Genomic DNA, 23,892 nt, shown 5'->3' with positions numbered 1-23,892 from the left:
CTCCAGCCTGGGTGACAGAATAAGACTCGGTCTCTTAAAAAAAAAAAAAAAACGGCCGGGTGCGGTGGCTCACTCCTGTAATCTCAGCACTTTGGGAGGCCGAGGCAGGCAGATCACCTGAGGTTGGGAGTTCAAAACCAGCCTGGCCAAAATGGTGAAACCCGGTCACTACTAAAAATACAAAAATTAGCCGGGTGTGGTAGCGCATGGCCAAAATGGTGAAACCCGGTCACTACTAAAAATACAAAAATTAGCCGGGTGTGGTAGCGCATGGCCAAAATGGTGAAACCCGGTCACTACTAAAAATACAAAAATTAGCCGGGTGTGGTAGCGCATGGCCAAAATGGTGAAACCCGGTCACTACTAAAAATACAAAAATTAGCCGGGTGTGGTAGCGCATGGCCAAAATGGTGAAACCCGGTCACTACTAAAAATACAAAAATTAGCCGGGTGTGGTAGCGCATGCCTGTAGTCCCAGCTACTCAGGAGGCTGAGGCAGGAGAATCACTTGAACCCAAGAGGCAAAGGTTGCAGTGAGCTGAGTTTGTGCCACTGCACTTGTCAGGGCAACAGAGTGAGACTGTCTTAAAAAAAAAAATTTTTCTTCTCTCTTCTAGTGACTCCAACGCCTTGCTATGTGGCCTTGAGCAAGCCCCTTCCTTTTGCTGGACGTTGATTTCTATATATGTGAAAGGAGAGAGGAGTTGGGTTAAGGGACTCACTAGGGGCCATGGAGGCCTGACACTGTGACTCAGCATTTCCAGGATGCGATGGACCTGCTGAGAGCTCTTGGTTGATGCTTTTGAACCGTCCTCCATTCCGAACCCTGTTTCCTCCCGAGAGCCCTGCCCAGAGTCTTTCCTGCTGCCACAGAGAATGCATTTGTGCTGAAACAGTGACTGCAGTTATAAGAGACGGGGGACAATGCTTTATTGACTTGGCACCTATGAACCGGTGGCTACAGGCCCCCAGGTTCTTTGCTCCTGCAAAGTGGAGGCTCTGTGGTGGAGACGGCATAAATCAGAGATGCTGGTTCCAGCTGCAGGGAGGGGCCACTGTCCCTGCTTTGGCCCCTCCCCCAGTCCCCTTGTCCAGCCGAGCACCATCTGAGTTAGTCCAGGCCCTCGCGGAGCAGGGCAGGACAGGGACCCAGGTTCCTCTGCAGCCCCTGAGGGCCCAAGGTAGGAGCTGTAGGCCCCTCCTGCCTTCCCTCTTCTTGGGGATCCCAAGATGGGTTGGGGGAAGAGGAGATACCCCATTTAAAGAGCCCCTGAGCCTCCTGGATCTAGGTCAAGGAAGGCAGGGTCTGGTGCTATAAAAAGAGCCCCACCAAACAGAAGAGTTAGGAATCATCCTCTTCCCCTCGTTTTGGTTTTGGCTGAGCAAAACCACAGGAGCTTTCACTGAATTGGGCTCACAACAGTCGATGGCAGGCTGAGGTCACGCAGTAAGTGGACGGGGGTACAGCCAGGCTCCCCCAAGCAGGACTGCACTGTCTAGGTAGGCTCTCTCCCAGGCAAGGGAAGGAGGAGCAAAGTGAACTGTAGTCATCACAAGAGGAGGGCTTCCTGGAGGAGGAAGGGCAGGTCACAGCTCCCAGAAGAAGAGGTGGTCTGCAGAGCGGGCTGGGTCATGAAGGCTGGCACAGGACACTGGCATCCTCGCTGTGGTCACAGTTGTGGGCATCCCAGCGGATGTGAGAGCAGAGCAGCAGAGCACTTTCTTCCCCACGGCACTTGACATTGTCCAGGAGAATGGGGCCTCGGCCTGGGCCAAAGTGAGCCTCGCCAGGGGCTGCGAGGGCCTGGCCACAGCCCAGCTGGCGGCACAGGACACCGGCTGCCCGCAGGTCCCAAGCATCATCACAGACAGTGCCCCACCGTTGCCCTAGGTAGAGCTCTACACGTCCCTCGCATCGGTGGGCTCCATTGACCAGACGTAGATGCCCTGTGGGGGGACAGGGCTGGGTTGGAAGGGGCTGGTCCATGCCAGGCCACTCCCAAGCTAGGTCAGGTTGGGAGTAAAGAGAGGTCTGAGACACTCTGAGCACTGCCCTAGGAGCCACTAGATGAAGGCGGACACATGAAATTAAAGTAAGATTGGCGCTGGCTGGGCACAATGGCTCACGCCTGTAATTCCAGCACTTTGGGAGGCCGAGGCAGGCGGATCACGAGATTAGGAGATCGAGACCATCCTGGCTAACAGGGTGAAACCCTGTCTCTACTAAAAATACAAAAAATTAGCTGGGTGTGGTGGCAGGTGCCTGTGGTCCCAGCTACTTGAGAGGCTGAGGCAGGAGTATGGCATGAACTCGGGAGGTGGAGCTTGCAGTGAGCCGAGATCGTGCCACTGCACTCCAGCCTGGGCGACAGAGTGAGACTCCACCTCAAAAAAACAAAAAAGAAGATTGGCGCTAGGTGCGGTGGCTCATGCCTGCAATCCCAGCACTTTGGGAGGCTGAGGAGGGAGGACTGCTTGTGCCCAGAAGCCGGACAGCAGCCTGGACAACATAGCAAGACCCTGTCTCTAAAAACAAAACAAAACAACAAAACAAAAATTAGCCGGGTGTGGTGGTGTGTGCCTTGTAGTCCCAGCTACTTGGGAGACTGAAGCAGGAGGATTGCTTGAGCCCAGGAGGTCAAGGCTTCAGTGGCCATGATTGTGCCACTGCATTCCAACCTGGATGACAGAGCAAGACTCTGTCTCAAACATACATAAGATGGGGCCAGGTGCAGTGGCTCATGCCTATAATCACACCACTTTGGGAAGCCAAGGCTGGCGGATCACTTGAGGTCAGGAGTTCGAGACCAGCCTGGCCAACATGGTGAAACCCTGTCTCTACTAAAAATACAAAGGCACAAAATTAGCTGGGTGTGGTGGCACATGTCTATAATCCCACTTACTGGGGAGGCTGAGGCACGAGAATCGCTTGAACCTGGGGGGTGGAGGTTGCGCCATTGCACTCCAGCCTGGGTGACAGAGCAAGACTCTATCTCAAAAAAATAAAATAACAAATAAATAAATAAGATGAGCATCAGTCCAGACCCATAGTCTCAGGACTGGGAGAAAGCGTGCAAACGTTTTTGAGGGATCCGCGACGTGTACTGGGTGCTTCATGTCTGCTCTCTCTCTAGTCCTCTGTTCATAATCTCAGTACCCCAGCCCCAGGCCGGCTGTTTGGAGACTCTGTTACATCCTATTGTGTCCCCTGAAGGTCATCACGGTCTCCCGCACCCCCCTGGGCTCCCAGAACTACATTCTGAATTTTTTCATTGCTCTGCTCAGGACAGGATCCTTATCCCCTCATTCTGATCTCACCTCTAGAAATCTCCAGATTGCTGTAGTTTAAAGCTCACCTCCTTCTTTCTGGACACCATATTCCTACAAAGGAGGCCTGAGACCAACAAAAAGGACAAGACTTCCAGGTCCCGGTGTGAATCTGCTGAGCTTTATAACCTAGGCTGTGACCTCCCCCAATCCAGGTCCTTAAGACCCCGATGCCTCCACCCACTTTCAGGGGATTATGGGCACCTACCGTCCCTGGGCCGAGGAGTGGGCACCCGCGTGGTCTCAGAACCATCCTGCTGGACTTGCAGTCCCAGCTCCTCTGGGCCTGGTTCAGGAAGGACAGAGATAAAGAGGTGGCTCTCACAATGGGAAGCATGTTCCTTAGGGCCAGGTCCCCTCCCGCTCTCCCCAGGAAAGCCTGTCCTAGGGACAAAAAGGACTTCACAGGTTCCTGAAGAACTGCTCCCCTTGATCAGAAATGCGGGTTGTGTCACTGAGTGGGTGCAGTGGCTCACACCTGTAGTCCCAGCACTTTAAGAGGTCAAAGTAAGGCCGGGCATGGTGGCTCACACCTGTAATCCCAGCACTTTGGGAGGCCGAGGCGGGTGGATCACCTGAGGTCAGGAGTTCGTAGACCAGCCTGGCCAACATGGTGAAACCCCGTCTCTATTAAAAATACAAAAATTAGCCAGGCGTGGTGGCATGCACCTGTAGTCCCAGCTACTCGGGAGGCTGAGGCAGGAGAATCGCTTGAACCTGGGAGGCGGAGGTTGCAGCGAGCCACTGCACTTCAGCCTGGGTGACAGACTGAGACTCTGTCTCAAAAAAAAAAAAAAAAAAAAGTCATGGTGAGAGGATTGCTTGAAGCCAGGAGTTCAAGAGTAGCCTGGGCAACACAGTGAGACCTCATCTCTAAAAAAAATTCAAAAATTAGCCAGGCACGGTGGCATGCCCCTTGTGGTCCCAGCTACTCTGGAGGTTGAGCGGAGTAGGATAGCTTGAGCCCAGGAGTTTAAGGCTGCAGTGAACTATGATCGTGCCACTGCAGCCCAGCCTGAGTGACAGAGCAAGACTCTGTCTCAAAAGAAAAAAAAAAAAAAGAAATAGGTGTTGTGCCTCTCCAAACCTTGGCCCCAAAACAGAACCCTCTGTGGCCAAAACTATGGGAAGTAGGGCCTACTAGCCCTGGGGCACCAAATGAGGGTGAAGATATCAATTCCCACAGCAATCAATGAATTTCACAATGTTCTGCCAAACTGCAAACACCCCTTTCCATTGACTCCGCCCAAAGGTCACACGCTAGCTCTGGTAAGGGTGATCCACTCTCTGCTTAATAGAGTTTTGCTGGGTCTAGATTTAGCCGGGAGCAAACGGCCCCACCCTTTACGGACTTGATGCCTTTCTCGAACTGGGATCGGCCTTAGCCCTGACCTTCGGACACCGCCCCTCACAGATACACCACGCGGCGCTCCCCAGGCCCCGCCCCATTTTCCACTGCAGAAGGCTCTCCGTTCCGGCCCCGCCCCGCCGCGCAGCGGCAGAGCGCGCGCACGGCGGGGCGGCGCCCCTCTGCGGAGTGCGCATGCTCCCCGGGCGGCAGTGCCGCAGAGAGGCCTCGCGCGTGGCGCCGCCCCGCCCCTCCCACGCCGCAGTGCGCGGCCCCGCTGTCAGCCTCAGCTTCGCTGTCAGCCTCACCTTCGCTGTCCGCCTCACCTGCGCAGAGCGCTCCCGCGTCCTCGTGGTGGCCGCAGTTGTGCTGGCCCCAGCCCAGGTGGAAGCAGTCGCTCAGGCGAGCCTCGGTGCCGGCGCAGCCCACGTTGTCCAGCAGCACGGGGCCGCGGCCGTAGCCGAAGTGGCCCAGTCCCGTAGCGCCCAGCGCAGGCCCGCAGCCCGCTTCGCGGCAGGCCACGCGCGCGTCCGCAAAGTCCCAGTCATCGTCGCACACGGTGCCCCAGCCCCCGGCGTGCAACACCTCCACGCGGCCGCGGCACGGACCCGGGCCGCCCACCAGCCGCAGCCGCCCACCTGCGGGGCGCACAGGCCCGCGGCCAGAGGGGCTGGGCTGGGGCTGCCGGCTCCCGGGCGAGCCCCAGCTCTACCCTTCCCCACCCCCCGCAGACCCAGGGCACCGCCACTTACTTTTCTTCCCCGCGGCCCAGGCGGCGGTGGTGAGCAGTGTCGTCTCCCGGGAAGGCTGGGGGCCAACTCCTGTAGCTGTGGAGACAGGGCATCTAGGGCGTTCGAAGGGGACGAGGAGGCCTTCTGTCCTGCAGCAGGGCACGGGGACGCCTACCAAGACCCCCAACCCTACCACACCCGTACCCCCACTCAGCTGCAACCCCAGAGTCACCACGTTGTCTGGCGCGCGTTGGGATCTCCGGGAAACTTGGTTGAATGAACCGAAAGCTAATTCTAGGTATTATCCTAACTTCAGGCCCAGGGATAGTTCCTATCCTAATTCCAATTGCACTGCTAACCTTGACTCAACCTTCATCTCAATCGACCCCCTCATAAGGTCTCTCAATTCCCAATCTCAGCATCATCCCATTGAAAAAAAAGTTTTTTTTAACTTCGAGACAGGGTCTTGTTCTGTCGCCCAGGCTGGAGTGCAGTGGTGCGATCATAGCTCACTGCAGCCTAGAACTCCTGGCCTCAAGTGATCCTCCTGCCTCGGTATTCCAAAGTGCTAGGACTGGTGCGACCCACCATGCCCAGCTAATTTTTTTTTTTTTTTTTTTTTGATACAGAGTTTCGCTGTGTCTCACCCAGACTGTGGTGCAGTGGCGCAATCTCGGCTCTTTGCAACCTCTGCCTGCCAGGCTTAAGCAATTCTCCTGCCTCAGCCTTCCAAGTAGCTGGGATTACAGGCGCCCGGCTAATTTTTGTATTTTTATTTATTTATTTTTAATTTTTGTATTTTTAGTAGGGATGGGATTTCACCATGTTCGCCAGGCTGGTCTTGAACTCCCAACATCAAGTGATCCACCTGCCTCAGCCTCCCAAAGTGCTGGGATTACAGGCGTGAGCTACTATGCCTGGCAATTTAAATATATGTATGTATAATATATATATATAAAATATGTATTATATATGATATATAAATATATAAAATATGTGTATAATATATATGATATATTATATATGATATATATAATATATATATATTTATTTATTTATATTTAGAGACAGGGTCTAGCTACGTTGCCCAGGATGGTCTTTAACTGACCTCAACAGATCCTCCCGCCTGTTTCCCAAAGTGCTGGGATTATAGGAGTGAGCCACCGCCCACATCCCAAATTTTACTTCTGTGCTTTGAAGAAATCTCTTACTGCCTCCTCCCACCCCGCTGAAGTTTTCAGAGCTCTGAGTTTCATCATCCTTGCTCCGTCTGCTCATAATTGTCTCACCCACCTCTGCACCATCTGGCCAAAGCCCTGGCCTGTTAGCCAGGGCCCCCGCCTGTGAATCCAGAACATTCTTCCCAGTTCCCAGCCGCACCCACCATACCCCTACCATTCCCGCCTGGAGGGCTGAGCTCTTTACCGGACGGATCTGTCTGCCAAGCCCAGTCCTCTCTTGTGGCTGAGGATGGCAGTGCCATGAGCGTTGGGGGACTCAGGCCTAGGGCAGGAGAGAAGGGGGCAGGGTCAGAGGCTGAGATTCTGGTCTCTGGTCAGCCATGGGCTGTCAGGGGAGGATAGGAGGGTCTGCCTGGAGGAGAGGATAGATGTTACTTCCAGGGCTGGCGGCCCAGCCGCAGCGGGGTTCCAAGGAGGCCTGTCCCCACTTTGATAGTGGTTGTAATTCACTTGTGCTGTGAGGTGTACACTTCAGTTTATACGGGGCTATCAACAGACACGCTTTCATTTCTCTCCAATGTCCCATGTTCTCATCAGAAGTCCTCTGTGTCCAACAGACATGGAGTACAGAAGGCCTTGCCCATCAGGGAGGACCATACACAGGCCTGAGTTCTCATTATCCTCCTCTTTTCTTTTTTTTGAGATGGAGTTTCGCTCTTGTTACCCAGGCTGGAGTGCAATGGTGCGATCTCCGCTCACTGCCACCTCCGCCTCCCAGGTTCAAGCGATTCCCCTGCCTCAGCTTCCTGAGTAACTGGGATTACAGGCGCCTGCCAGCACGCCTGGCTAATTTTTGTATTTTTTTTAGTAGAGATGGGGTTTCACCATGCTGGCTAGGCTGGTCTCAAACACCCGACCTCAGGCGATCCGCCCATCTCGGCCTCCCAAAGTGCTGGGATTATAGGCGTGAGCCACCGCGCCCAGCCCATTATCCCCCTCTTACAGAGAAAACAGGGCTAGCAGGGCAAGGGCCATGCCCAGGGTTAGCAGGGGCTCTGTCAGGGCTCACTGAGACAGACTTCTGCCCTCCTACAGCCCCCCTTAAAGTGAAAAAACAAAAAACAAAAAAACAACTAATCTCTTGAGTGGGGAATGGGGCAGGAGGGAGGACTCACTCGACTCAGGAGGTGGAGCTCAGACACCGGGCCAAACTGAGGACTAGCTAAAACAGGGATGGGGTGGGAGTGCCTCTCCATGAGATACGCCCACCCGTATGCCATGTCAGTTTACCATTGCCGTGGCAACACCTGGAGTTACCTTTCCATGGCAACGCAGACAACCCAAAAATTACCATTCTAGTTCTTAAAATATCTGCATAATCCACCCCCTAATTTGCATATACTTGAAAGTAAATAGAATTACGACTGCAGACCTGCCTCTCAGCTGCTACTCTGGGCACACTGCCTATGGGGTAGCCCTGCTCAGCAAGGAGCAGGACCTCTGCTGCTGCTGTGCACTGCCGCGTCAATGAAAGCTGCGAACACCAGCTGGCCCTTAAATTCTTTGCTGAGGGAAGCCAAAAACCCTCCTGGACTAAGCCTCGATTTGGGGGCTTGCCTGCCTTGCATTAACTGTGTGACCATGGGCAAGGCTCTGACTCTCTGGGCCTCAGCTTTCCCACCTATACACTGGGAATGTATAGCCCTTAGTTTGCTATGATTTATGAGTTGTGGGCAACCACTTTATCTCTTACAGAGTAGAGTCCATCTGTGAAATAGCATTATTGGCCATATTATTCCTCTTTGCTGAGAAACCCTCCCAAATTGGAGAGGGCCTAGGTGGGGAGAAAATACTATTATTAGAGCATCAGGATGACAGAGGGGTGTGCTAGGTAATGCTGTGAGCATCAGAGAATTCTGGAATATCTCTGGGGCAATTCTAGAGTGTTACTCCGAGTGTTATCCTAGAGTGTTACTCTAAAGTGGTCCAGGAACAGTACTTGCTGGAACATTCTGGAGGCATTCTTGGGATATTGCTATAGAATTATCGAGTATTGGTGAAGCAATAGTACAGTTTTTTTGTTTGTTTGTTTTGAGACGGAGTCTGTCTCTGTCACCCTGGCTGGAGTGCAGTGGCGTGAGCTCGGCTCACTGCAACCTCCACCTCCTGGGTTCAAGCGATTCTCCTGCCTCAGCCTCCCGAGTCTCTGGGATTACAAGCATGCACCACCACGCCCGGCTAATTTTTGCCATGTTGGCCAGACTGGATTAGTGCAATATTGTTTCATAGCCATGGAGTGTACCACAAGGAGTTCTGGGATATTTGGAGGCACTTCTAGAACAGGACTGAGATAGAAGTAATTTTGGATGCTGCCTGGAGAGCTCTGGGGAGCATCAAGACAGCCATAACACCCTCCCCATCCACCTCCCCACCGAAGCCTCCTCCTCCAGCATTACCACAGGGCCCCGCCCACCTGCCCCGGCCCCGCCCATCGCCCCTAGAGCCCGCACCTGCGCAGAGCGCGCCCGCGTCCTCGTGGTGGCCGCAGTTGTGCACACCCCAGCCCAGGCTCTGGCAGGCTGCCAGGCGGGGCTCGCCGCCTTCGCAGTGCACGTTGTCCAGCAGGATGTGTCCGGTGCCATAGCCGAAGAAGGCGTTGGTGGTGGCGGCCATGGCCGCCCCGCAGCCCAGCTGACGACAGACCACAGCGGCATCCGGCAGCCCCCAGTCGTCGTCACACACGGTGCCCCACAGGCCACTGTGCAGGATCTCCACTCGGCCCTGACACAGGTTCGCCCCCCCTACCAGGCGTACGCTGCCCTCACCTGGGGATGGGGGCGGGGGGCAAGGCGCATCTCCCACTGGCCTCTGCCCCCGTCCGCACCACAAGGGCAGCCCGGTGTCCCAGGACCTACAACCCATGGGCATCTGCTCACCCCGCTGCCCAGGGTACCGCCTCCTTGGTCCAGACTGGGGGTAGCTTGTGGGATCACAGTATCATTTCTGCCTAAAACCAACCCCCCTACCCTGCTCCCTGTCTCCTGGCAGCCTGGGACGTGCTGCCTTCTCATCTACTGCAAATGACATCCTCAAGATACAGCCCCACACCTCTTCCTCCAGGAAGCCTTCCCTGATCTCCTGAGGAACGGGACCCTCTTCCACCTCTGGACTTCCTTGCCTCTTTCACTGTCCCTCTTTTAGAGCACTTTTCATTTTCTTGTTCTAGTCATGATCATCATTCTTGGGCTCATCTGACCTTCCTGTGAGATTAAGCTCCAGTCTCACCGCCCATTCATTTTCTATTTTTTTTTTTTTGAGACAGGGTCTCACTGTGTCCCCCAGGCTAGAGTACAGTGGCATGATCTTACTGCAACCTCTGCCTCCTGGGTTCAAGTGATCCCCCTGCCTCAGCCTCCCAAGTAGCTGGGACTACAGGAATGTGCCACCATGCCTGGCTAATTTTTGTATTTTTTGTAGAGACAGGGTTTCACCATGTTGGCCAGTCTGGTCTGGAGCTCCCAACCTCAAGTGATCCGCTGGCCTCGGCCTCCCAAAGTGCTGGGATTACAGGCGTGAGCCACCGTGCCCAGCCATTTTCTCTAACTTTACATCTTCAATTTGTAATCCCTGTCTTCCCACTGCCTAGGGTAGGGTGTGAGAGACTCCTCTCCCAAAACCCAGGTGGTGCCCACATTATGCTTACGTACTTTTTCCATTCGGCAGTGTCGTAGGAGGTGCTCTACTGGTTAACATCTTCCTTGTTGGGGGCTGCGTTGGCAAGAATTCTGGAAAGGAAGTGAAGTGGATACAGGGGTCTTTCTGTTCTCCATCCTCACACCACGGGGTGTTTAAGGGGCAGGAGGATGGACCCATAAGGTGCTTGCCGCCAGAGCCTCTGGCCACACAAAGAGTCACAGCCAGGAACACTGGGGTATGAGAGGAGAGGGTCCACACCAGAGTCCTGGACTCCTCTAAAGCACGGTTTTTGTTGTTGTTTTTTATTTTATTTTATTTTTTGAGATGGAGTCTTGCTCTGTCACTCAGGCTGGAGTGCAATGGTGCAATCTCAGCTCACTGCAACCTCCGCCTCCCTGGTTAAAGCAATTTGCCTGCCTCAGCCTCCTGAGTAGCTGGGATTACAGGTGCCTGCCACCATGCCCAGCTAATTTTTTTGTATTTTTAGTAGAGACGGGGTTTCACCATGTTGGTCAGGCTGGTCTTGAACTTCTGACCTCAGGTGATACACCTGCCTCGGCCTCCCAAAGTGCTGGAATTACAGGCATGAGCCACCGTGCCCAGCCTGAAGCACAGTTCTTAAAGCAGTTCACCTCCCTTGGGAACTGTTAGCGATGCAGATTCTCAGGCCCCATCCAGACCTGCAGAATCAGAAACTCTGGGATTGGGCCTCAATCTGTGTTTTCATGAGACCCCCTGATTTTCTTGAAAACTAGAAGCACTGCTCTCAGTTTCCGCTGCAGCTCTATGCCACGTGGAGCGCATGGCCAGTGTGACCCCAATAGTCGTTTTTTTCTTTGTTTTTTGAGACAGGATCTTGCTCTGTCACCCAGGCTGCAGTGCAGTGTCACAATCACGGCTCACTGCAGCCTTGACCCCCCCCAGACTCCAGCGATCCTCCCTCCTCTGCCTCCCAAGTAGCTGGGACCCCCCCCAAAACCTTGCTAATTTTTCTGATTTTTCGTAGAGATAAGGTACTATGTTCCCAAGATGGTCTCAAACTCCTGGGCTCAAGCAATCTTGCCACCTTGGCCTCCCAAAGTGCTGGAGTTACTGGCATAAACCACCATGCCCGGCTGATTGTCTGGTTTTAAAACTAGGAGAGGGGAACCAGTGGGGTGACTTGCACCTGTAGTTCCAGCTACTGAGGCGGGAGAATCCCTTGAGTCCAGGAGTTTGAGGCTGCAGTGGGCTATGATCACACCACTGCACTCTGGTCGGGACCAAAGAGTGAGACCTCATCTCCAAAATCTCTAAAAAAAATTTTTTAAAGGGGGAGGGGCTCTGCTGGGACAATCAAAGCCTTACATGGAAGCAGTAGTGCTGGTTTTCTTTTGGTCCAAGGTCAGGGTCAGGCAATGACCCAGAAGAATCCCTGGGACCCAGGCTGGGGTTCTTCCCTGGCACCAGGCATTGTAGCCTCTGGCCTGATCTGCATGGAACAGCCTTACCTGTGGGAAATCCCTTCATTTATCTAGCCTACAGCCCTGCTGCCTGCCACGGTCTGTCTGTCCCTCCAGGTCCCAGGGTTCCACTCACCATCACACAGGACAGCCACATCCTCGTAGTGAAAGCAATTGTGGACGCCCCAGCCGCGGCTGCCGCACTCGCTCAGCGCAGCTTCCTGCCCGCGGCACTCCACGTTGTCCAGCAGGATGGGGCCTCGGCCTTGGCCAAAGGCGAGGGGCCGTGGCACGGGCAGTGCCAGGCCACAGCCCAGCTGGCGACACACTACGTTGGCATCCACCATGTCCCAGTCGTCATCACAGACGCTGCCCCAGGAGCCACCGTGCATGACTTCCAGGCGGCCCCGGCAGCGGCTGGGGCCCCCCACCAGCCTCAGCTCTGTGAAGAGGGTGGAGCTGGCACCAGGGGGTCACTGAGTCCAACCTCCAGCATGCCCACTCCAGGATGTCCTTTTATTTTATTATTATTTTTTTTGGTAGAGACGGGGTCTCACTATGTTGCCAAGGCTGGTCTCAAACTCCTGGGCTCAAGTGATCCTCCTGCCTTGGCCTCCCAAAGTGCTAGGATCACAGACGTGCACTACGGGACCCAGCCAGGTTACCCGCTTTGCCATGAAGCCATGGGAACCTTGGGATCAATCCCTTCTGGAAAATGGGGACACTACAGCTCCCCTGAGATGGGGGCATCTAGAGTCAAGGGGGGCTGGTTAGTCATCACCTCCTGTGGTTCCCTGTCTGAGGCTGGAGTCCTGGCGGACAGGTGAGGGTGAGGAAGGGCGGGGTGGGGCACCTACCTTGAAAGGGCAGTGGAGTGGGCTGTAGGGCGCTGGCTGAAACAGAGTGAGGAAGAGCATTGGCCCCTCTGCCCACACCATGGCTCCCTGGTCCCAGGAACACACCCCCCAACTCCCACAGTCCTCAACATTACCCCCGTCTTCTTGGACTTCAGTACCCCTGCTTTGCCAAAGCCCCATTGTCTCTTTCTCTGACTGTCCTGATTGGCTTCCCTGCCTCACCCCTCTCCTAGTGGTCCCTGGGCCAACCTAGAGAGATCTGCGGGTGTAAATCTGTAGATCTGCACATCTCAAACTAATGCTAAATCCCATAATGACCCCTGTTACCTACAGGAGTCTTAGCTCCTGAGCTTTCACTACAAAACCTTCTAGAATCTTCTAACCATTCTGACCAGCCTCGCCTTTTTTCTTTTCTTTTCTTTTTTTGAGACAAAGTCTCACTTTTGTCACCCAAGCTGGAGTGCAATGGCACGATCTCAGCTCACTGCAGCCTCTTCCTCTGGGGTTCAAGCGATTCTTCTGCCTCAGCCTCCCGAGTAGCTAGGATTACAGGTGCACACCACCAAGTCCAGCTAATTTTTGTATTTTTAGTAGAGGTGGGGTTTCGCCATGTTGGCCAGGCTGGTCTTGAACTCCTGACCTCAGGTAATCCACCCACTTTGGCCTGCTAAAGTGCTGGGATTATAGGTGTGAGCCAACACACCTAGGCAAGAGCTTTTTTCAATTCCCAGCTTGGAGCCCCTTCCTCTGGGAAGCCATCCTGGAGCCCTCAGCTAGAAGTGCTCTCTGTTTCCTCTGAATTCCTGGACACCACATACCCAGGCCTCTTTCAGGGCCTTCTCCGGTAATGTGGCCATGCCTGTCTCAACTCTGTGTCCCCAGACTCTCCGCTCAGAACCTGGTACTCAGCAGATGTTCAGTAGCTCCACCTTAAATGTGTAAATTGGCTTTGGGATTCATCATATTTCCCTCCCTAAAGATTTACCTAGATGAGTCCTTCTACTTCATTCTTCTTCTTCTTCTTTTTTTTTTTTTTTTTTTTTTAAGACAGTGTCTCAGTCTGTCACCCAGCCTGGAGTGCAGTGACATGATCATAGCTCACTGCACCCTCCAATACATGAGTTCAATCCATCCTCCTGCCTCAGCCTCCAGAATAGCTGGGACAAGCTCCTGCCACCCTACCCAGCTATTTTTTTTTTTTTTTTTGAGACAGAGTCTTACTCCATTCAGGCTGGAGCACAGTGGCATGATCTCATCTCACTGCAGCCTCTGCCTCCTGGGTTCAAGTGATTCTCCCATCTCAGCCTCCCGAGTAATTGGGACTGCAGGCGCACACCGCCACACCCAGCTAATTTTTATATTTTTTAGGTAGAAATGGGGTCTCACCATGTTGGCCAGGCTAGTCTTGAACCCTTAACCTCAAGTGATCCGCCTGCCTCAGCCTCCCAAAGTGCTAGGATTACAGGCATGAGCCACTGCTCCTGGCCTAATTTTTAAATTTTTTGTAGAGACAGGGGTCTCACTTTGTTACCCAGGCTGGTCTCGAACTCCTGGCCTCAAGTGATCCTCCCGTCTCAGCCTCCCAAAGTGCTAGAATTACAGGTGTGAGCCACCTTGCCTGGCCTTGAGTCTTTCTGCTTCAGCCATCATGTATGTCCTCATTGCTTTCTTTTTTTCTTTTTTGTTTTTCTTGAGACGGAATTTCGCTCTTGTTGCCCAGGCTGGAGTGCAATGGTGCCATCTTTGCTCACCGCAACCTCCCCCTCCTGGGTTCAAGCGATTCTCCTGCCTCAACCTCCCAAGTAGCTGGGATTACAGGCATACCACCATGCCTGGCTAGTTTTGTATTTTTAGTAGAGATGGGGTTTCTGCATGTTGGTCAGGCTGGTCTCAAACTCCCGACCTCAGGTGATCCATCCACCTCAGCCTCCCAGAGTGCTGGGATTACAGCCGTGAGCCACTGCGCCCGGCCTTCATTGCTTTCTTTAGGCGAACTCAGTTAATCATTAGGATAATTTATAAGTTAGGCAGGATTTTACAGACAGGGCAACTTCAGGGTTAGTGAAATTAGACAACTTACTCAGGGCCACATAGCAAATCAAGGGTAGAGCTGAGAGACTACCCAGACAGCCACACTCTTCATCATGCAGTTCTGAGCACGATGCTTGAGAGTGGAGGTGGGAGAGGAAACAGGGAAGTGAAATTTGCCTACCAGGCAAAATGGAAAGCCGGAAAATAATTCCTCACTTGTGGTCCGAGTATGACAGTTCTGACACTTTCCTTATAACCACCCCCTGCAGCCTGTACTTGTGTACGCATTTTACTGATGAAGAAACTGAGACTCCACTTCTTTTTTTTTTTTTTTTTTTTGAGACAGAGTCTCGCCCTGTCACTCAGGCTGGAGTGCAATGGCGCAATCTCAGCTCACTGCAACCTCCACCTCCTGGGTTCAAACAATTCTCCTGCCTCAGCCTCCTGAGTAGCTGGGATTACAGGCGCCCGCCACCATGCTCAGCTATGTTTTGTATTTTTAGTAGAGACGGGGTTTCACCATGTTGGCCAGGCTGGTCCTGAACTCCTGACCTCATGATCCGCCCTCCTCAGCCTCCCAAAGTGCTGGGATTACAGGCGACAGCCACCGTGCCTGGCTGATTCAACTTATTCTTATTTATTTATTTATCTTTATTTCTTTTTGAGACAGAGTCTCGCTCTGTCACCCAGGCTGGAGTGCAGTGGCGTGATCTTGGCTCACTGCAACCTCCACTTCCCAGGTTCAAGTGATTCTCCTGCCTCAGCCTCCTGAGTAGCTGGGATTACAGGTGCGTGCTGCCAAGCCTGGATAATTTTTGTATTTTTAGTAGAGACGCGGGTTTCACCATGTTGGCCAGGCTGGTCTCAAACTCCTGATCTCAGGTGATCTTTCCGCCTTGGCCTCCCAAAGTACTGGGATTGCAGGTGTGAGTCACCGAGCCCGGCCTTCTTCTTATGTTTGGATAGTCCCTAGGTCATTTGATTTCATCTCTTTTACCAGCTGTCTTTCCAACAGCCATTGGTGAGCACACCCTCTTTCTCTCCTTCCCTGTGCCCAGTGTCCCCTAACTGCCCATTCCATGGGTGCGTTTACCTGTCACCTCCAGTACTGAGCCCTTCATTCCCCAAACTCAGACTCTTAGCTCTTTTGTCAACTCTGGGCAAAGGTCAGCATTGGAAAGAACAACAGGAACGAGCTCATTCACAACCCCCCTCCTACTATAAAGTTACAGCTCGGACAACTGAGATTCAGAAAGAGGAAGTGGCAAGGGCTAACAGGGGAGGACTCACCCAGTGGCAGGAGGAGAAGGAAAGACAGGGCTGGGGGGAGAAAGGGAGTGGCAGCACTCCCATCTCCCAACCTCCACCCCCAGCGCTTCTCATCCAGCTGGGGACCAATTAGCATCTCTGCTTCCTTGTGCATCTAGATGGTGAAGGGTGTTTCAGATGCTCCTATCAAGGCGCCAGGGAGAAGTCACAGTTGGAACATCTGAAATTAAAGATCCCAAATGTTGCTGGGCCTCCCAGCACTTTGGGAGGCCGAGGTGGGAGGATTGCTTGCACCCAGGGGTTCGAGATCAGCCTGGGCAACATAGTGAGACCCCATCTCTACAAAAAGTTTTTAAAAATGAGGCCGGGTGTGGTGGCTTATGCCTGTAATCCCAGCACTTTGGGAGGCTGAGGCAGGTGGATCGCTTGAACCCAGGAGATCGAGATATAGCCTGGGTAACATGGCGAAAACCTGTCTGTTACCAAAAAATACAAAAATTAGGCCGGCCGTGGTGGCTCATGCCTGTAATCCCAGCACTTTGGGAGGCTGAGGGAGGCAGATCACTTGAGGTCAGGAGTTCGAGACTAGCCTGGCCAACATGGTGAAACCCCGTCTGTACCAAAAATACAAACATTTGCCAGGTGTGGTGGAGTGCACCTGTAATCCCAGCTACTCGGGAAGCTGAGGCAGGAGAATCTCTTGAACCCGGGAGGTAGAAGTTGCAGTGAGCTGAGATCATGCTGCTGCACTCCAGCCTGGGTGACAGAGCAAGACTCTGCCTCAAAAAGAAAAAAATTAAATTTTAAAAATACAAAAATTAGTAGATTTTTTTTTTTCAGACAGAGTCTCGCTCTGTGGCCAGGCTGGAGTGTAATGGCACAATCTCGGCTCACTGCAACCTCCATCTCTCAGGTTCAAGTGATTCTCCTGCCTCAGCCTCCTGGGTAGCTAGGATTACAGGCGTGCATCACCACATCCAGCTAATTTTATATATATATGTATTTTCTTTCTTTCTTTCTTTCTTTCTTTCTTTCTTTCTTTCTTTCTTTCTTTCTTTTTTTTTTTTTGGTAGAGAGGGTGTTTCACCATATTGGCTAGGCTGGTTTTGAACTCCTGACCTTAAGGGATCCGCCCACCTTGGCCTCCCAAAGTGCTGAAATTACAGGCGTGAGCCACCGTGCTGGCCCAGAACATTTCTTTTTTATGAGTCGGGTATGGTGACACATGTCTGTAGCCGCAGCTAATGGGGAGGCTGAGGTAGGAGGATCACTTGCACCAAGGCTGCAGGAAAAAGAAAAAAGTTCGAAGTGTTTACTTCCTAGAGGGGTCAGCTTCAGGGGAAAATGACATTTCCACTTGCCTTTGGCATTCTGAGTGGAGACGACGGCAGAGGCAAAAGCTGGGAGGTGAGAAAGATGCTGCTTGGATGGAAACGCATGAGGAGTCGGTCATGGCTGTAGCTGAGGATGTGTGAAGAGGGCAAATGGTGGGAGAGGGGGTTGGCAGGGTTGGCTCGGCCCAAACCATGACCAGCCCAAGGACTCAGAGATTATCCTCCAGGGCTGCACATTTGATTTTGTTTTCTTTCTTTCCTTCCTTCCTTCTGTCCCTCCTTCCCTCCCTCTCTCCCTTTCTTGCCTCCCTCCCTTTCTTTCCTTCCTTCCTTCCTTCTTCCTTTCCTTTCCTTTCTTTTCTTTTCTTTCTTTGATGGAGTCTCGCTCTGTTGTCCAGGCTGGAATGCAATGGTGCGATCTCAGTTCACTGCAAACTCTGCCTCCCGGGTTCAAGCGATTCTCCTGCCTCAGCCTCCTGAGTAGCTGGGATTACAGGCACCCGCCACCACGCCCGGCTCATTTTTTGTAGAGATGGGTTTTCGCCATGTTGGCCAGGCTGGTCTTGAACTCCTGACCTCAGGTGATCCACGCGCCTCAGCCTCCCAAAGTGCTGGGATTACAGGCATGAGCCACCGCACCTGGTCTGTGCATTCGAAATATAGTATTGGTGCCACGGACAGCAACCCACTTAATTTGGGAGGATATAGATACTCATGTATTGTTTTATTTTCAATAATTCTTTTTAAATTGTACAATGCCTTCTAAAAAGGACTCTGGTTTTCCGTTTATCAGAACAATATAAAGTCTCCCTTTCAAATTAATTAGTTAATTTTTTTTACTTTAAAGAATTTTTTTATTTTTTATTTTTTACAGATAGGGTCTCACTCTGTCACCCAGGCTGCAGTGCAGTGGCATGATCATGGCTCACTGCAACCTCCCTATCCTGGGCTCAAAGGATCCTCCTGTCTCAGCCTCCTGAGGAGCTGGAACTGCAGGCTCGCACCACCACACCCAGCTAATTATTTTTCTTTTTTTCTTTTTAGTAGAGATGGGCTCTTGTGCTGTGTTACTCAGGCTGGTCTCAAACTCCTGGCCTCAAGTGATCCTCCTGTCTTGCACTTTTTTTGTTTTTAATACCCCAATCCTAAATCAGAAAAAAAAAAAAAGAAAATCTTCAAGGCCTTTCCACCCAAAATGGGCCGAACATTGTAAGCAGCGTTTACTCTCTCAGACCTTCCTTCACTTTTTCTATGTATTTGTGTGTCATGGTAACTATGATTTACTTAATATTTTTCTCATTTTATTGGCACATTTCTTCTGATTTAAATTATTTATTTATTTATTTTTGGAGACAGAGCCTCCCTCTGTCACCCAGGCTGTAGTGCAGTGGCCTGATCTCAGCTCACTGCAACCTCCGCCTCCTGGGTTCAAGCAATTCTTCTGCCTCAGCCTCCCGAGTAGCTGGGATTACTGGCATGTGCCACCATACTCGGCTAATTTTTGTATGTTCAGTAGAGACGGGGTTTCCCCATGTTGACCTGGCTGGTCTGGAACTCCTGACCTCAAGTGATACACCCGCCTCGGTCTCCCAAAGTGCTGGAATTACAGGTGTGAGCCACCAGGCTTGGCCCTGATTTAAATTAACTCTAGGCCAAGTGTGGCAGCTTACTCCTGTGAGCACTTTGGGAAGCTGAGGCAGGAGGATCTCTTTTTTTTTTTGAGACAGAGTCTCGCCTTGTCGCCCAGGCTGGAGTGCAGTGGCACAATCTCGGCTCACTGCACCCTCCACCTTCCAGGTTCAAGCGATTCTCCTGCCCCAGCCTCCTGAGTAGCTGGGATTACAGGCGGGTATCACCACGCCCAGCTAATTGAGGGAGTATCTCTTGAGCCCAGGATTTCAAGACCAGCCTAGGCAACATAGTGAGACCCCATCTCTACAAAACTAAAAAACAATTAGCTGGGCATGGTGGTGCATGCCTGTAATCCCAGTGCTTTGGGAGGCTAAGGCAGGAGGATCACTTGAGCCCAGGAGTTCAAGGCTGCAGTGAGCCATGATCATGCCACTGCACTCCAACTTGAATGACAGAGTAAGACCCTGTCTCTAACTAAAAAGAAAAAAAAGTGCATAAACCATGAGCTTAGAGCTCAAAGAGCATTCACACCACGTAACCAGCGTCCCAGAAGCCTCTCTCACGTCCCCTTTTCTTGCAGACTTTTAGCAAGGGTCTGATGCATTGTGTGGACTGTGGACTGGTTAGTTGGGGAGAGATGGGAAGCTGGTTTAGAGGCTGATGCAGTTGTCCAGACTCCAGGCCATAGGAGGCAGAGAGGAAGGAGAGATGCGAAGGATATGTGGGAGACTGAACTGGCAGGACTGGGCTACTCTTGGTGTTGGGGGTCAGGGAGCTAGGAGCATCCATTTGGCTCCCAGCCACCCTGATGGGGACTTTGTAGGAGGTGGTGGTGGAGAGGATGGTTCTGTTTGGGCTACACTGAGAGTGGGACTGGGGGACATGGGTGCTTGTCCCAGAGGGAGCTCCCCACCGTCCCTCCAACCCCCTCCTCTCTCTGGCTTTACCTGTGCCCTGGTGTACAAAGTCTGATTGGGGAGAAGATGAAAGCCTATCTGGATGCGGACACAGGGATTTCAACACCCCATTCATGGGGCCCAGGACAGCCCCCAGTGGAATAATCACCTTTTGTCCTCCTTCTGCCTGGACTGGGGACAGCTGGGAGATGGGAGCTGAGAACCATGAGGAGGGGGAAAGACATAGTCCAGTCTTTGCTTGTTGTGGGGGGGCACATAGTTATCTTGGCCTCCTTTTGCCTCCTGGCCTCAGTGCCACCCACTTCTCAGGCTGCTGGGATACTGGCCCCCCAGGCCAGATCAGCCCCCACCCTGGGGACAGGCAACTTCCAGAGACCCTGCCAGGAATCCTCAGCTTCCCCACCTCTATCCCCTGCCACCTCAACCCAGGCGTGAGGGAGAAGGACCCCCGATCCTGATCCCCACAGATTTCAAATCCCAGGTGACCCCAGAGCCCTCCGCCAAGCCTGCCTCCTACCCTCCCAGCTCCAAGGTGGGCCCCTCCAGTCTGCTCCTGCTTCACGCCCAAGGGAACACTGGCAAGACAAGGCTTCATCCCTCCCTGTCCTTGGTGATTAGGGCTCTTGAAAGCCCTCCCATCCCTTCATATCCCTTTCTGAGTCCATCTGTTGCCTACATTTTCTACAGTACAGCCGGCAGCCTAACACAGCGGTTCATATTGCAGCATCAGCTCCACCATCTCCTAGCTGTATGACCTTCACCTTGCAAAGCCTCACTGTTCTCATCTGTAAAATGGCTTTCGTGATCCACTTACCCCTTATCATTTTTGCCAAGTTCAATGAGCAAATGTTTTCACAAGGCTTAGCCCAGTGTCTGGCCCACTCTAGGTGTGGTAGCTATTGTTATCATTACTGTTTCTCCATCGAGACTGCAGACCCTTGAGGGTGGAAACCAGATCTCATTCAGTGGTTGCACTTGGCACAGGGTGGATACTCAGGAAATGTTTGTTGAGTGACTGAATCAAGGTGATGGCTACAGAATCATAGAAAACAGCAGCCAGCAGGGGCTTGGGAGATTAACAAGGACAATTTCCCATCTGACCAGTGGGAAATGGTTGCCTCTCTCTCTCTCTCTCTCTCTGTCACACACACACACACACACACGCATGCACACGCACACACGCACAAACACTCCAGCAAAAGCGAAGGATTCATACCTGGGGGAATGTTCTGGGCTCTTTCTGTCCCTTCTTCTACAGTCAATCCAAGATCGAATCACTTTGTCTGCCCCTGGAAGTTTAGGAGGAGGAAGGATCTTCCAAATGGAAATCAACACAGGCGTTTCTTCTTTTCTTTCCACAGCTGGAAGGTGAGCAGAGGCAAAGTCCCTGTCCATGGAGCTGGCTGGTGGCCCCAGCCCGTCCCCATCTGACCTTAGGGACAGCGAGAAGCAAAGGGGAGTGGAGGTGGCCGGCACCAGCTGGAGCGGCCCCAGAAAAAGGGCACCCAGGTGGAGGCGGAGCTATGTGGTTGGGGGAGGCATGGACTCTCAAGGCCAGGCAGCCCCTCCTCCCCCCACAGCCCCCCCACCCCAGGGTTCAGGTTTCAGAAAGGCCTGGATAGGTCTCCACCCCTTTGCAGGGCAGCCAAGCATCCTGATCTTTGGAGGTAGCCCTGATCCAGCCCAGGAGTCCCACCTGATGATGTCCCGACCCACATCTCAGCTGAGGGTTTGGAAATGGTCCCAGGAGCCACAGTGTATGGAGTGGGTTTCCCACATAGACAGGACCTCACAACCTCACTCGGGGGCTGCTGATTTTGCCTTCTTTTTTTTTCTTTTTTCTTTTTTTTCAGACAGAGTTTCTCTCTGTCACCCAGGCTGCTGGAGTGCAATGGCACGATTTCGGCTCCCTGCATCCTCCGCCTCCCAGGCTCAATCAATTCTCGTGCCTCAGCGCCCGAGTACCTGGGATTACAGGCATGCACCACCATGCCAGGCTAATTTTGTATTTTTAGTAGAGACTGGGTTTCTCCATGTTGGCCAGGATGGCCTTGAAATCCTGACCTCAAGGGATCCGCCTGCCTCGGCCTCCCAAAGTGCTGGGTTTACAGGTGTGAGCCACCACACCCAGCCTAATTTTGCCTTCTTGTGTAGTTCTTTTTTTTTGAGATGGAGTTTCGCTCTTGTTGCCCAGGCTGGAGTACAATGGTGTGATCTCGGCTCACAGCAACGTCCGTCTCCCCGGGTTCAAGGGATTCTCCTGCCTCAGCCTTCCAAAGTGTTGGGATTACAGGCATGAGCCACTGCACCTGGCCAAAAAAAAAAATGTTGAGAAGCTCCTGAGGATCAAACAAATTGGGGACCAGTCCCAGCTTTTTATGGTGAGGCTGGGAAGACTGAGGGCAAGGAAGGAAAACAGGTGGCATGAGTGTGGGCCCGGCAGGACTTAATTTCCTGACTCCTGGTCATGATGCTGTTTCCTATTTCTTGGAAAAAGAAAGTACTAGATGTACCAGGCGAGGTGGCTCATACCTGTAATCCCAGCACTTTGGGAGGCTGAGGTGGGCAGATCACTTGAGGTCAGGAGTTCGAGACCAGCCTGGCTGACATGGTGAAACCCCATCTCTACTAAAAATACAAAAATTAGTCAGGTGTGGTGGCGGGTGCCTGTAATCCCAGCTACTCGAGAGGCGGAGGTGGGAGAATCGCCTGAACCCGGGAGGTGGAGGTTGCAGTGAGCTGAGATCGCGCCACTGCACTCCAGCCTGGGCAACAGAGCAAGACTCCATCTCAAAAAAAAAAAAAAAAAAAGAAAAGAAAAGAGAAAAGAAAAGAAAATACTTGATGGAAGGCTGCCATCACCATGCTGCAAAATCTCCACGCCCCTGCTGCCCGCACCTGTCCTTCCTCCCTCCCTCCTCCCCTGGCCTGGGGAAGCCCCTTCCCTGAAGTCCAGATTCCATTCCTTCCGTCATCTCAGGGACCTCTTTCCCTCCATCTGCACATCTATCTGTCTTCCACGTTCAGCTGCTCCTTCCCAATCAGATTTTTCGGTTTCTAAGCAAGCTCTCGTCTTTCCCATTAAAGCAAACAGTGGCCAGGAGTAGTGGCTCATGCCTGTAATCCCAACACTTCCGGAAGCAAAGGCAGGAGGATCGCTTGAGACCAAGAGCTCAAGACCAGCCTGGGCAACATAGGGAGACCCCATCTCTATAAAAAATTAGAAACATAGCCGGGCATGATGGTGCGCACTGGGCTGTACTCAGATACTTGCAAGGCTGAGGTGGGAGGATGACTTGAGCCTGGGAGGTTGAGCCTGCAGTGAGCTATGATTGTGCCACTGCACTCCAGCCTGGGCGACAGAGAGAGACCCTGTTTTTAGGGGAAAAAAAAAGAACGATGATAAGTTATTGCCACCCACCTATGAGAATGGCTGAAAAAAAAATAGTTGGTGATATCAAATGCTAGTGAGGATATGGAGAAACTGGGTTCCTCACACATTGCTGATGGGAATGTAAAATGGTCCAGATACTCTGAAATATAGTCTGACAGTGTCTTAAAAATCTAAATGTACATTCACCATATGAACTAGCAATTGTACTCCTGGGCATTTATCCCAGAGAAATGAAAACTTACATCTTCACAAAAAAAACCAGTATGTGAATGCTCATAGCAGTTTTATTTGTAATAGCCAAAAACTGGAAGCATTCAAAATTTCCTTTAGCTGGGTGAGGTGGCGTGTGCCTGTAGTCTCAGCTACCCAGGAGGCTGTGGCAGGAGGATCACTTGAGCCCAGGAATTTGAGACCATCCTGGGAAACACAGTGAGACTCCAACTCTACAAAAATAAAATAATTAGCCAGGCATGGTGATTCTTGTGGACCCAGCTACACGAGAGGCTGAGGTGGGAGGATCACTTGAGCCCAAGAAGTTGAGGCTGCAGTGAGCTGTGCTTGCATCACTGCACTCCAGCCTGGGGGACAGAGTGAGACTCTGTCTCAAAAAAAAAAAAAAAATAAAAGAAAAAGATAAAAAAGGAATAACTGTTGATGTATGCAACAATTTGGATGGATCCCAAGGGCATTATAATGAGTAAAAAAAGCTAGTCTTAAAGCTCACACATTGTAT

The 23,892-nt window shown here is 52.3% G+C and overlaps 1 protein-coding gene across 2 annotated transcripts; it reads right to left on the bottom strand.

Annotated features, from left to right (window-relative positions):
* Window positions 1-905: 905 nt before the first annotated feature.
* SSC4D (scavenger receptor cysteine rich family member with 4 domains) lies at window positions 906-21,298 on the bottom strand. 2 transcript variants are annotated; one of them, XM_054687597.2, is made up of 11 exons: window positions 20,982-21,298; window positions 15,904-16,102; window positions 12,583-12,618; window positions 11,862-12,167; window positions 10,295-10,372; window positions 9,098-9,388; window positions 6,832-6,909; window positions 5,428-5,502; window positions 5,002-5,313; window positions 3,536-3,613; window positions 906-1,947 (listed from the first exon to the last, which is right to left on the bottom strand). In XM_054687597.2, exons 2-11 carry the CDS (start codon window positions 16,034-16,036, stop codon window positions 1,631-1,633), a joined length of 1,704 nt encoding a protein of 567 aa, XP_054543572.2. In that variant the 5' UTR covers window positions 16,037-16,102; window positions 20,982-21,298; the 3' UTR covers window positions 906-1,630. The 2 variants fall into 2 exon arrangements, with proteins under 2 accessions (XP_054543572.2, XP_054543571.2); XM_054687596.2 differs by having other exon boundaries at window positions 9,098-9,412; window positions 20,982-21,297.
* Between the last annotated feature and the right edge of the window lie 2,594 nt (window positions 21,299-23,892).

The sequence above is a fragment of the Pan troglodytes genome, chromosome 6 (assembly GCF_028858775.2).
Source record: "Pan troglodytes isolate AG18354 chromosome 6, NHGRI_mPanTro3-v2.0_pri, whole genome shotgun sequence".
In the NCBI taxonomy this organism is placed as follows: domain Eukaryota; kingdom Metazoa; phylum Chordata; class Mammalia; order Primates; family Hominidae; genus Pan; species Pan troglodytes.
This window is presented reverse-complemented; position numbering and strand designations above follow the sequence as displayed.

Bases quoted from the DNA above. Each gene is read 5' to 3' on its own strand.
- SSC4D (XM_054687596.2), bottom strand. From the start codon at position 16,036: ATGCACAAGGAAGCAGAGATGCTAATTGGTCCCCAGCTGGATGAGAAG. The intron at 9,413-10,294 runs GTACGTAAGCAT...CCCCATCCCCAG, and splicing joins GACACTGCCGAATGGAAAAA to GTGAGGGCAGCGTACGCCTG. The intron at 5,314-5,427 runs GTAAGTGGCGGT...TGCGCCCCGCAG, and splicing joins CTGGGCCGCGGGGAAGAAAA to GTGGGCGGCTGCGGCTGGTG.